Here is a 12691-nt window from a genome sequence, read left to right as displayed (position 1 = left end):
AGTCATTTCATTATGGCTCATGCATTATCGGATGTCTTGATATTTTACTACCCAGGTACAAAGTGGTAGGTAAGCACATGGGTCCTTCAGCCAGGCTGCCTTTTCTCTTACTAGCCATGTGGCATTGTATAGACTTACTTCATGTCACTATGCCTCGATTTCTTGATCTATAAAAAGGGTGTAACACTCGTACCTACAGTTGTGAGGATAAGATGATTTAATACATGTAAATCACTAAGAATAGTATCTGGCATAGAGTAAGTTCTCAACAAATATATTGCTGGTGCCATTCTTCATAATTATGTTACTCCTGGTCTTGTACACATATTTATATGATTGTTAGCATTGATTTGTCATGTTTCATGAAGAACCCTATTGGAATTTTGATTTAAGTCACATTAACATTCCACAAACTACACCTTTCAGTTGCAGAGGGCAAGTGTTACCTTCACACGGAGAGATACAGTGGTCATCACCATAACTAATCAAGTGACCAATGTAGCATCACAAAAGGGAGACCATCTAGCATGTGCCTCTTGATACAATGCAGTAAGAAGTGTACCACTTCGCCCATAATGTATTCTTACAAACTTAACCTGAACCTAATCAAGTACTTAGACATAACTTCCAGCTTGCAGGACATACAGGGGATAGGGACAAGTAAAACTATGTTAGAAACAACCCCAGAGCATGTGGGGCATTCAACAAGACAACGGTGGTTCTGTTAAAGTCAGTGTCAGGGAGAAAGAAATGGGTGCTGTTATAGAGCAATAGTGACTTAGACATACAACAGGTCAGAAATGTACCTTGTACTGGACTCCAGTTGGGGAAAAAAAAAAACAACCTATAAAAACCACTTGGGACATAACTGAGAAACTAGATATTAGATCACATTTGGAATTATTGCATAATTCTCTGAGGTGTGATCATGGTACTGTGGTTATGTAGGCAAGTGCTCTCATTTGTAGGAGATACATACGAAAGTATTTGATGTCTATAACTTAATTCCAAATGTTTGTATCGTCATTTCAAATGGTACAGCACAACCCAAAAGCATAGATGATAAATACGAATAATAACAATTTCGAATGTAAGTGGTGTATATGTGGTGTTCACTTCAGTATTCTTCCAAGATTTCTGTATTTTACTTTTTTTCATAATAAAAAGTTGTAAAACATGAATAGCACTAACCTTATGGACTGATTTGCAGGGAAAGTGTCATCTACACGGTACCTACAAACTAAATAACTTTCCATTCATTTAGGTCTGCTTTTATGCCCTTCAATAAAGTTTTATAATTTTCTCTATAGAAAATTTTCATATATTTGTTAGATCTAGTCAAGAGGCAAGGAAATGCACTCACCATGAGAGCCTCCAGAAAGGAGCATAGGCCTGCTGATACCTCAATTTTAGCCCAGTGAGACCTGCTGGACTTCTAACCTACAGTAAGATAATACTATAAGATAATGAATCTGTCTTGTTTAAAGTAATTTATTATAGCAGAAATAGAAAAGTAATACAGCAATGTACTCCAAAGATGCTTAGGTTCAAGTGAGAAGTCCCATTTTTACCTACAATATATTCTTTAGAAAGAGTCCATAAGAAACTACAATACTGAAGGCAATAAGGAAGGGACATTTACTACGTTGGCACACATGAAGGGAATTGGTTCTTTCCTTCTTGTTTGACTATCAATCTTTGTACAATTTCTAATTCTACTCATCAGAACCCAAAAGAGACGCATGGTACCTGGAATTTCTTTCTTTTTTTTTTTTAAGATTTTATTTATTTATTTGACAGACAGAGATCACAAGTAGGCAGAGAGGCAGGCAGAGAGAGAGGAGGAAGCAGGCTCTCTGCTGAGCAGAGAGTCTGATGCGGGGCTCGATCCCAGGACCCTGAGATCATGACCTGAGCTGAAGGCAGAGACTCAACCCACTGAGCCACCCAGGCGCCCCGGGACCTGGAATTTCTTAACGGAAGTTCTGGTTTTCAAACTTTTTACCCATTTGTTTGCCCAAAATAAATATTCACCAGTAAAAATAAGAATTTAGTAGCATAAAGAGGATTACTGCTTTTGAACCTCAAAGCAAAACAGAGTGCATTACGCACGGGGGTTGCTATGAGCATTTTGGGCAAGTCTGTTCTTTACCGTGCAAGACTGTTCCACAAATTACCAGACACGGAGCATCCCTGGTTGCTGCCCACTAAGCACTAGCTGACCTCCCTCCATGGCTACCTCATGCCCCTGTGACAACAAAGCATGCCCCACAGACATTCCCAACTGCCCTCTCCCCATTCAAGAACTACCCATACAGCCTTTGTTAATAATAAATCTAATCTACTTGTGGCAACTTGCTGGCCTGTTAATAAACTCATTAAAGGCCCTAAGATTTCAGCAGAAGCAGGCATACTCAAGACAATATAGTTTATCAAGGAGTACCATGAGGTGATGATAAAAGAAATGCCAATGGACTAGACAGTGTTCACTGAGCAGGGACCATGAAAAGAGCTGTTGCCCAACATCTCCAACAAATCAGAAGATATAAATCTGCCATTCGAACCCCGGTTCTAAAGACAACACTGACACATAAAAAACTAATCAGAGCCCTGAAGTATCTTCGGGGTCCCAGACGGCTCCCATTCCTTTGCAGACCTGTGACCATGGTTGGGCCACCGGCATGGTAACGTCTGCCAAGGACCTTGCGCTCTTTCTCTTTCCTGATGATCAGGAAACCCTACAGAGGAGCAGATTTCCTGCTCCCTCACACTGTAAATATGTGTTTATTTTTAAAAATAGAACCAGTGTTTTGTATCTCCGATTATGGTCATTATCTTGCTGAGAAACAAATTAATTTGTGAAACCAGCTGCGTGGGCTCACCGCCTGCCATGATTCTAGGTAGGGTGCGAAATCGACTTGAAAAGCAGGAATACAGAAAGTGCAGGTTACACCAATCACTCAGGATACACTCTTGGAAAAAAACTAAAATCATTCCTAATCCAACAGAAATGACACAAGAAACGGTAATGCATACAGTTTCCTCTGCTGGCTTATTTTGAGCTGACAATGCTTAGCCAAATAGCATCTCAACTTAGATTCCCCTGCTCCCTCCAATAGATTTCCTACAAACATCTTCCCTTAAAAGTTGCCAAGGACAACTTGATGGAAAGAAAGGAATAGAAAAAGTATTTACCAGTAGCACAGGAGAGGAAAAGGGGAGATGGAAAGCACGCCAACGAGAGGGACTTACTGGACAAAAGTAGGTGTTCTCCACAATGTGATGGGCCACCATGCTGTTCTCGGCAGACAGGGACATGATGAACAGCAAAGCATCCCGGGCCTGCTGACCTACTGTCCCCTCTCGGTGAATGAAGGGAATCAGAAGGGAGAAGATGAGGAAGTTGGCAGCCCCTTGGTCCTCACTAGTGTGGAAGAAGAGTTCCAGGATAGAGGGATCTTTGGCAAGGATGGAACAAAGCTGATTGAGCAGGACAACCAGCTTCCCCTCCACGGCGGGTGTGGTTGTTCCCGAACAAGAGCTCAGCAACATCATCAGGGGCTTCAGGATGGGCTTGTGGTGCAGCAGAGGCTGGTGGGATTGGGTGACCAACATCTCATACATCTTGAGCTGCTCGATTTTAGTCTCATCAGTAAATTCCCTCCGCAGGCTCCAAAGAAAGAGCTTCTCCATGATGTTCTCTGAGACCACAAATTCTAGAATTGGCCCCATCGCAGCATCCTTGGCTTGCTCTTCGATCAGCAAGAAGAGCATGTGTTCTACATAATTCTGTACAGCACTGGCCTCATCTGGAGGGATGGACCCATATTTTGCCTGGGTGTTCTTCAAGGGGTCATGCTTCTCTAAGATCTTCATGACCTGCAACCAATGCAGACATTTGTCATCCACCTCATGTTTACCTTCATTACAAAAACGCACTGCCACTGACTGTGTTGTATCTTCATGAGAAATGAGGAACCAGGCCCACAATAAGGTAAATTATGAAGGGCACCTGGGTGGCTCAGTGGATTAACCATCTGACTTTGGCCCAGAACATGATCTCAGGGTACTGGGTTCGAGTCCACAGGGAGTCTGCTTCTCCCTCTGCCTCTTCCGCCGCTCCCCACCCCTGCTCATGTTCTCTCTCTCTCAAATAAATAAAATATTTTTTAAAAAGATAACTATGAATCCTGTGTTTGTCTCTCTCATGAGGGTAAGATGAAGTAGTTAAACTACAGAAAGCATGTGTTTGAAGATATTCATTTATAATAGTTATAAATTTTGGCAACCTAAATGTCAAAGAAGATCATATGTTAAAAAAAATTGTTATATCCATTCATAAGCATTTATTATAAAAACCACTAAGCAAAATGAAAAACTGTGAAATAATAGATGAAAAGTCATTTATATATGGTTAGATCCATCATTATCAACTATATCAAAAACATGTATATGAAGAAAAATCAAAAAGAAATATGGGAAAGTAATTATTATTTTTGTGTTCAAAGGCGTGACAAGTTCTCAACTTTTTTCTGAACAGTCAAGAATGTAATATTGTTTTTTAATTTTAAAATACATTAAATAGGTAGATTTATTTAAGTCTAATTTATTAAAACTAATTTAAGACTGCCCTTGTTCTTCTACAGAGTTTATTTGGAGGTTCCAACAGGGAACACAGCTCCTCACACGTCCTTAACAGAACATCCCCCCCTTCTATTTGGATGGGCATCTTCTTCTATCACGCCTGCAAGATTAGGTTGGATGAAAGGAAACTGATGAACGAGGGATACCTACCCTAGCAGAATGGCATATGCTGAAACTAAAAAAAATAAAATAAAATAAGATGATGGTTTTGAACTCTGCATTTTTTGAAACCAGAAAAATTTCTGACATGACCAATTAGAAAATAAATCCCTAACATAGCAAGTCTCTGAAGGAGGCGATAAAAGTTTTGGAAATAGTAGTGATGGTTGCATATATAGTTTAACACCACTGAACTGGAAACTTAAGAAAGGTTAAGACGGCAATCTTTGTTATATACATTTCAGCACCAGAAGAAAAAAAATCAGTTGATGGTAAAATATAAATAAATCCCAGTTAGGTCACGTGACAACCCTGTTGTTTCTCTCTGCTGACTACTGAATGCTTTCTACCTCTCTCTGTCCATCAAGATTATTTCCACCTTGAGACCTAGAAATTACAATAATTTTTTCATCTCAACTCCCATGCAATCATATGACTTGGAATTTCTAGGAAAATATCCATTCAGTTTACTTCCTTTAAAATGTATACACATAATCTGAGATAATGCAAAACCTTATCAATGACTTGATCTTTGGTCCTTTCTGCCTTCCTGAACCACATGCTGTAGGGATTATGTGTGTCTTCTGTACCCTCCTGGCCCAGTTCTGCAACGTGCTGTTACATGGCCTCTATTTAGGTTATAGAATTTCTGCAAGTCACTGGGGAAGCTGGCAAAGGTACAACGCTATGTCAGCATGCATGAGCAATGAGAAGAATTTATTCCTCTGGAAAAGGTCTGAGATTTTCCCCTATCAGAAATGAGGCAAAGGAGCCTTTATAGACCAGACAAGTGTATCCAGGATGAACAGATTTCCACAGAATCTGTCATCTCTACCAACCTGCATTATAAAATTAATAATGCTGTCACAAAGGAAAAAATGACTCCAACACCCAAGTTGGCATGTCCAATGAGAAAGGCCTTCAGTGAGCAGCTACCTGAGTGGAACAGGGCTCAGGGACCGGTGGCCCCAGCATACCCACTGGACAAGCCCTCTTCTTCAAGGCATGCCAGACTTCAGAACTCACCCCCTCCCCACCTCCCCCAACTTCCCAGAAGTCCTCCAGAATTCCTCAGAGACCTGAGGACCTCACTGGCAGAGGACCTCACTGGCAGAAACCCTCACTGGCAGAAATGCTGGGGCCTGGCTGTCCTTTCCCTCTGCTCTGGCCTTGGCAGTTTCTGGTGTGGGACCACAGTAATGCGTATTTCCAAAAGGGACCACCTCAACACACATGTTCTCCAGCCCCAAATGCTCTACCTTCAAGGCTCCACATTCTGAAGAATAAATTAGTAACATACTTCATCAGTTCCCTAATTTCAAAGTCCACATACTGAGTTTACTTATGAGAGCTATCTATATACAGGTAGGCCTCAGGGTAGAAATGTAATTATACTTCTCATGTGTGCTCAGACTGTCTAAACTGTTGAAAATTGAAACTGTGCTTTATATACTGTTAGTGGTGGCACAAATTAGCTCAATCTTTCTGGAAAACAATTTGGCAATATGTAACTGAAGCTATAAAATGGCTCCTGCCCTTTGACTTGGTAATCTCACTTTGGGGAAAATGCCCCAAGGAAACAATCTAAAAATAATTTGTTAAGAGAGGTTCACACCGATGATATTTTCAATAATGAAAAATAAAAATACCATTGACTCAGTCAGTCAATAATAAGAGGATTATAATGAAAATGTTACATCACCATACAATAAAGCTATTAAAAATAAACACTAAGTGAATCAAATCACTACACGCACATGTACATATGAAACAATTTAAGTTAAAAACTAAATATACTGACAAATAGACGTAGGACCAGAAATGAGTCTGAAAAGACATAAATGGGATTTTTAGGTTCATGAGTTCTTCTCCCCTGTAAACTGATCTAATTTCATAATATAAATAAAAATTAAAATAGATATAGTAATCTCGTACTATGTCTTTTAAAAGGGACCAAAACACTGAGTTAAAAACAATTCATAATTGAAATCTCCTCATTTTCAGAAATTCCTAAGCAATATAAATTTACACATGTGCATATGTACTTAGACTACATGCATGCATGTGTTTCTCACATACCTAAATGTGTGTAAGTAATATAAAGAACTATTTACATGGGCACAAAGTACATTCTTCTCATAGATTTGTCATTTATATTATTGTATGCTGTATTGTATACTGTAATTCTTTGCAAAAAGACCTACTTTTTTTAAAGGTTTGTCATTGCAAAACAGAGAGAGAGAGAGAGAGAACTGAGGTTTTTATACCGAAGGCAAACTGAGCCACTTTGGAATTGAAGAATCTTTACCCTCCTGATAGCATAAGCCTTGTCTACTCTGCCTTCTGGGTTACTATGCAGAGAAATGCCAGTGCAGAGCTTTGATAACCCACAGAAGATGTAAGGTTTATTGGTCGTGTGGAATGGAGCGGACATATTAGGAGCCCGCACTCATTCCCAGCCCTGGCCGGGTGGTTTCACTGCCAGGAAGAGGGTGTGTTACACCAAGGCCTGTGAGTCACAGAATCCACAGTGCTCAGCAAAGTGCTAATTATGCCTCTGCTGACACATGTCCTTAATGTCCCTCCTCAGGTGTCAGGACCCGCCCAGGCCACCTCCTTTTCTCTTCCCGGCAGATACACCCACGACCTGCTTTTCTGAGTTGGTTTTTGGGGCCCATACCCAGGGCCTGGGGCCTAACTAGATGGGGAATGTCTAAGAAGCCTCTGGCCTCGCGCACGACATGCACTAAAACGTCGAAGAAATTCTGATGTCCCAAGTTTGCTGCCCGACTGGTGTCACAGTTCTCTCCACTTCTGCAGACAGATGCCTGATGTGACTGGACTTTTCCTTATTCTTTCCTTTAGTGCTGTCTTCTCACATCACTTCCACCAAACCCTGAGATTCTGTGTGCTGACTTCTGCCTGCTGCCTACTGTCACGCGTTGATCCACTCTGACCTTCTAGTCCCACAAATCCACAGTCCCATTTGCTCCCAGTGGCGTCCCCAGGCCAAGCACATTCCCCTGAGATCCTCTATCTTGGGCTCTCGACCTTGCCACAGGTCTCCCAGCCCTGGCTTCTGGGCTATAAACTTTGCCTCGGGGATTTAGTTCAGGGGAAAAAATACTACTAAGGGAGCTGGAGGGACCCAAGAATGGAAGAGAGGGAAAGCAAGCAAAACATGCTATGTAAACATTTCCTTTACAAGTTCACTTCTCTAGGCTGAAAATGCCATTGAATAAAGCAATCAGCCCCTGATAATAGCCCAAGCTCACTGAGGAACCCAGCTAAGCTGGGAAAGAGCATTGTCAACGTTTCACTGATCATGGCTCGGCATTTGTTGGTCCACAAACTTTAACAAATACAAGCTGGTATATATGTGTGTGAATTATGAGCCTGGATCACATAGAGATCCTCATGTAAATTATCACAATTCTACAAAGAAACAAACACACAAAAAATCAATAGTGTAAATGATGGTACACAAATTACCATCTGACCAATAGAACTACATTTTAACCTAAGTCATTTGACTTAGGTTAATGGAAGGTTATTATGGGTAAATGAGATGAACAAAGAGCATCTTTCTTTCACTGAGGCTATCTGCTACTCCTACCCCTAGCTCTAATGATGGTCCCCGACAGTCAGTAATAATAGGTCTGAATTCCAATATTCACAAATTCTAAATAGGAAGCTCAAATGCTTTCAGAATGAAAGAGCCACATAATCACTCCTCCAGCTAACAAATGATTATTCTTTGTGGTAAACACGAGTGTTTATCTGTCAGCTTAGCTCTGACTCCATCTTAATATTGTTTTGTGTCTTACATACATGCACGTATTAAGAAATGACTACTTATGCTACTTTGGTTAGAGCCTCATTATTTCAAGAAAGTCATGTGAGTACAACTCATACTTTGAAATCCTTTGGAATGCTAATTTAAAGTGGCATCGTGGAAAAAACCAAGTTACTAAGCAACATTTTCCACCACACAGAAGAAGGGCAGGCTTTTATGATCTTAAGGCAAATTCCACTTAACGTACCAAATAACTACAACATAAGTAAGTTTCCATCCAGTCCTTAATCATTACTTAACAGCGATGTCTTTCAATCTGGCATACTCCTTACACACTGACTGCCATGAGAGACATCTACTGAGTTGTTTCTTTTTATATTAAGATAACTGCCTAATAATATACATGTGCTTGTACAATTTGGTTCATTTCCACTCCAGAGGCATGTCTAAATCTGGGATAAAACGGGGAAAAGTAGGGGCTACAGCTACACACCATTCCTCCTTGGGATCAGAGATGGTCTAGCATTACTGCAACAAAGAAACATGGTAGGAACATCAATCAATAAAATAACATAATAAACTACTCCTTAGATATGTTTTTAAATTTATGTATTAGGGAAAGGATTTAAGAATAATGATCTATGTAATAATATTCCATTCCATGGCCAAAACAAACTTACACTGAACATATAGAGGGTGACTTGCTGACATTTCCACAGGTTCAACATTTCAAAGTCCAATTGGAGCACAAGTTAATGCCTTGACCCTCTAAAGAAACATAGCTTTTGTTCTGCTTTACTTCCTACTGTCAACTTTAGAGCTACTTGAAAAGCTGAGATATAATTTTTTAAATAAACAAACCTCACCTAAGATATTAAGAAGATCGGATTCCCTAACACTTCCCCATGTTTCGTCTCTCAAAGACTTTATTTAATTGCTATTAGTTAATCTATGACAAAGCACAGACCAAAAGAACGAAGATGAACAGAATGAGAGAATCAGTTTCACAAGGCAGACTAAAATGCACATCTCAAATCCACTATCAGTACCCTATACTTCTTTAATAGAATCAGGCTACTTGGAGCTCCATACATGCTACTGTACTTAAGGGCCACCTGAATGGCTTAGTCATTAAGCATCTGCCTTTGGCTCAAGTCATGATCCCAGGGTCCAGGGATCCTGCCCTACATCAGGCTCCCTGCTCTGCAGGACGCCTGCTTCTCTTTCTCGCCCACTTCCCCTGCTTGTGTTCCCTCTCTCACTGTCTCTCTGTCACATAAATAAAATCTTTAAAAAAAAGATACTGTACTTAAAACATATTATCTATTTTTGCATTATTATGGGAAGACATTTGACTTAATTAACTAATCTCATTGTCTTTCTTATCCCCACCCCCATCAAGGCGGGGCACCTGGGTAACTCAGTGGGTTAAGCCTCTGCCTTCAGCTCTGGTCGTGATCTCAGGGTCCGGGGATCGAGCCCCACCATCAGGTTCTTTGCTAAGCGAGGAGCCTGCTTCCCCCTCTCTCTCTGCCTATTTGTGATATCTCTCTCTCTCTCTCTGTAAAATAAATAAATAAAATCTTTTGTAAAAAAAAAAAAGAAGAAGAAGAAGAAGAAGAAGAAGAAGGAGAAGAAAAAGGCTGCTAGACCCACTAGCTTTACTTCGTCTACCACTATTACTCTATTTGAGCTCTGACATTTTCTTGGTTTAAAACTGTATAACCACTTACTTTTGGAGGCTGAGGATAGTAAGGAGAAGCTGTTGGCTACTGACCAACCAGAAGCACATAGAAATGTGCATTTCCACTTGTTTTGTTTTGTTTAATATTTTTTATCTTTATTTGACTTGAGCGTGGAGCTCAAAAGAGGGGCTCAATTCCAGGACCCTGAAATCATGACCTGAGCCAAAATCAAGAGTCAGATGCTTAACCAACTGAGCCACCTGGTATCCCCCAATTTATTTTATTTTTAACCCATCACCTCTGTTTTCCTGGTTCTAAGAACAGATTCCACTAAGTATATAACCAATACTGATTCGATTCTTAAAAGGAGAGGACAGAGAATGAATAGAGCAAAGCTTTGTGAAGCTTCTTCACAAAGTACAACTCTGCCATTGTGGAAAAAACTAGTGTGGGGGCAGGTTAATTTACATGGAAATATAGTTGAATAGTTTATTATCTGCTGGACCAATGTTTCTTACTTCTTGCTTGCTCTTCCATTCAGAAGAAGCAAAGAAGCAAAACAAGAGATAAAAATAATAGTCTACTAGACTATAAACTGTTCTTAGAGACTACTAGAAAAATTAAAAATTCACTCACTCCACCAAATTGCTCATCATTAAATGTAAGTCCCAGGGCCCCTGGGTGGCTCAGTCCCTTAAGAATCTACCGTTGGCTCAGGTCATGATTCCACAGTCCTGGGATTGAGCCCCACATGAGGCTCCCTGCTCAGTGGGGGGTCTGCTCCCCATAACTGTGCTCTCTCTCTGTGTCAAATAAACAAATAATTTTTTTTTTTAATGCCAGTCCAAAGATCCTACTAGAAAACTACAGAATGTTTTAATATGAGTGCATGTTCAAAGGTGTTTTCTAAGTCACCTAGCTCTTCTAAAGTTGTATTTCATATTTCCTGTCTCTTGGTTCAACAATTTATTGAACATCTACAATAGGCTTATGATATTCTTGACACTGGAGATGTAGGTAAACTACAAATGGTCTCTGATCATGAGGAGCTCAAAATGAGATTGGGAAGAAGCTACTGTACATGTAATTTTAATAAAACGTGGTTGGTCTAACAGCGAAAAAACACTCAGGATGTTGTTGGAGCACAGAGTGGAAACATAGAAGAGAACACAGAAGGTTTCCTAGAAGAACTGATGTCCCAAATGAGTCCTTAAGAAAGAAAGGCATTTAGCCAGGGGGAGGGATATTATAGGCAGAAAGAGGAGGAAATGCCTAAGGCAGAGAAGCCTGAACTAGCGTGAAAGGCACTGCATAGGAGTGGGGGTGGCTAGAACTCCAAGTAACGTTGCATTTCTGAAGACAAGGAGTAAAATCAAGGCCTGACATCCAGGCCAGCAACCAGGCTGTAGGATTCCTGTGGCCTTGATTCTCCGAAGTCACTGTTAGAAACATAACTATTCCTGAAGGTCCACTAGCGAACCCTTCTGGGGATGTCATGAGCTCCCTGAATCCAGGGAGCCCTTGGGAAACCCAAGTGCTCAACTAGTTCGAGGTCTCTACACCTGCGAGCCTCCAGAATCCCAGATTGCCTTAGATGACGGAGGATGCAGAACAAGCTGTCTCTGACAGACAGCAAGGTATAGGTGGGCAAGCGGATATCCTCCTCCATCAAAGTTTGCTTTGTTAAGTCAAGGTCTGGAACAGAAGCTACTAGTAAAGGTCTGGAACAGAAGCTACTAGTAAACAGCGGAACAGAACCTGTCAAATATATGTTAATTAAGCTGAATTTGTACTTAAGTATCCTAACAAACAGAAGAACTCCAGATACCACAGACTTCTGTTGACTTCATTTTCCCTAATTTACCATATTAAAAAGAAAAAACAAAACAAAAATAACACTGTACTTGCCAGCTAACAGGATACTTCAGTAGATAGGATGCAGCCACCCAGTTCTGACTAGGCCACATTTCTTGCCAGCCTCACAGGTTGCCTCAGGAGAACCCAGGAGCTATCGTTCCACAAGTCACAGGAGTTTCTGTCAGACTTTAGCTCATTCTTCCCCAATCCTCTCAACCATTCTACATGCGTCCCCAGCCTGAATGACTCCCAGCCAAGTGCTAATGTATAAACCTCCAGATCAGTATCATTTATTCCTATCAACTGAAGGTCCCGGGCCTTACCCAACATGTAGCCCTGCCTCTCCACTTTGCCTTGTCTTCACCTTTCTATTTTTACCACCGGAAAAAGTCAACACTGAGGATTCCTTCCCAATACCTCTTCGCTAAAATGTTCTTTTCCTTTGTTATCAAAACCTTCCTTTCCTATAGTCAAGCTAGCCAAATCTCACTTCCTCCATTTCCCAAGCCATTTTCACACATAATAGTCCCTTCCTTTGACTTAATTCCCA

The 12691-nt window shown here is 40.7% G+C and overlaps 1 protein-coding gene across 3 annotated transcripts in view; it reads right to left on the bottom strand.

The window, feature by feature from the left end:
- The window catches only part of FHIP1A (FHF complex subunit HOOK interacting protein 1A), a 228014-nt gene that overhangs the window by 63554 nt on the left and 151769 nt on the right, over positions 1-12691 (bottom strand). For all 3 annotated transcript variants that reach the window (XM_059373742.1, XM_059373760.1, XM_059373751.1), the window contains one exon: positions 3253-3879. In XM_059373742.1, coding sequence (XP_059229725.1) covers positions 3253-3879 — 627 coding nt within the window. The remainder of the gene's footprint in view (positions 1-3252; positions 3880-12691) is intronic.

The sequence above is a fragment of the Mustela nigripes genome, chromosome 1 (assembly GCF_022355385.1).
Source record: "Mustela nigripes isolate SB6536 chromosome 1, MUSNIG.SB6536, whole genome shotgun sequence".
In the NCBI taxonomy this organism is placed as follows: Eukaryota; Metazoa; Chordata; class Mammalia; order Carnivora; family Mustelidae; genus Mustela; species Mustela nigripes.
The sequence above is the reverse complement of the archived record's forward strand: the minus strand, read 5'-3'. Positions and strand labels throughout refer to the sequence as shown.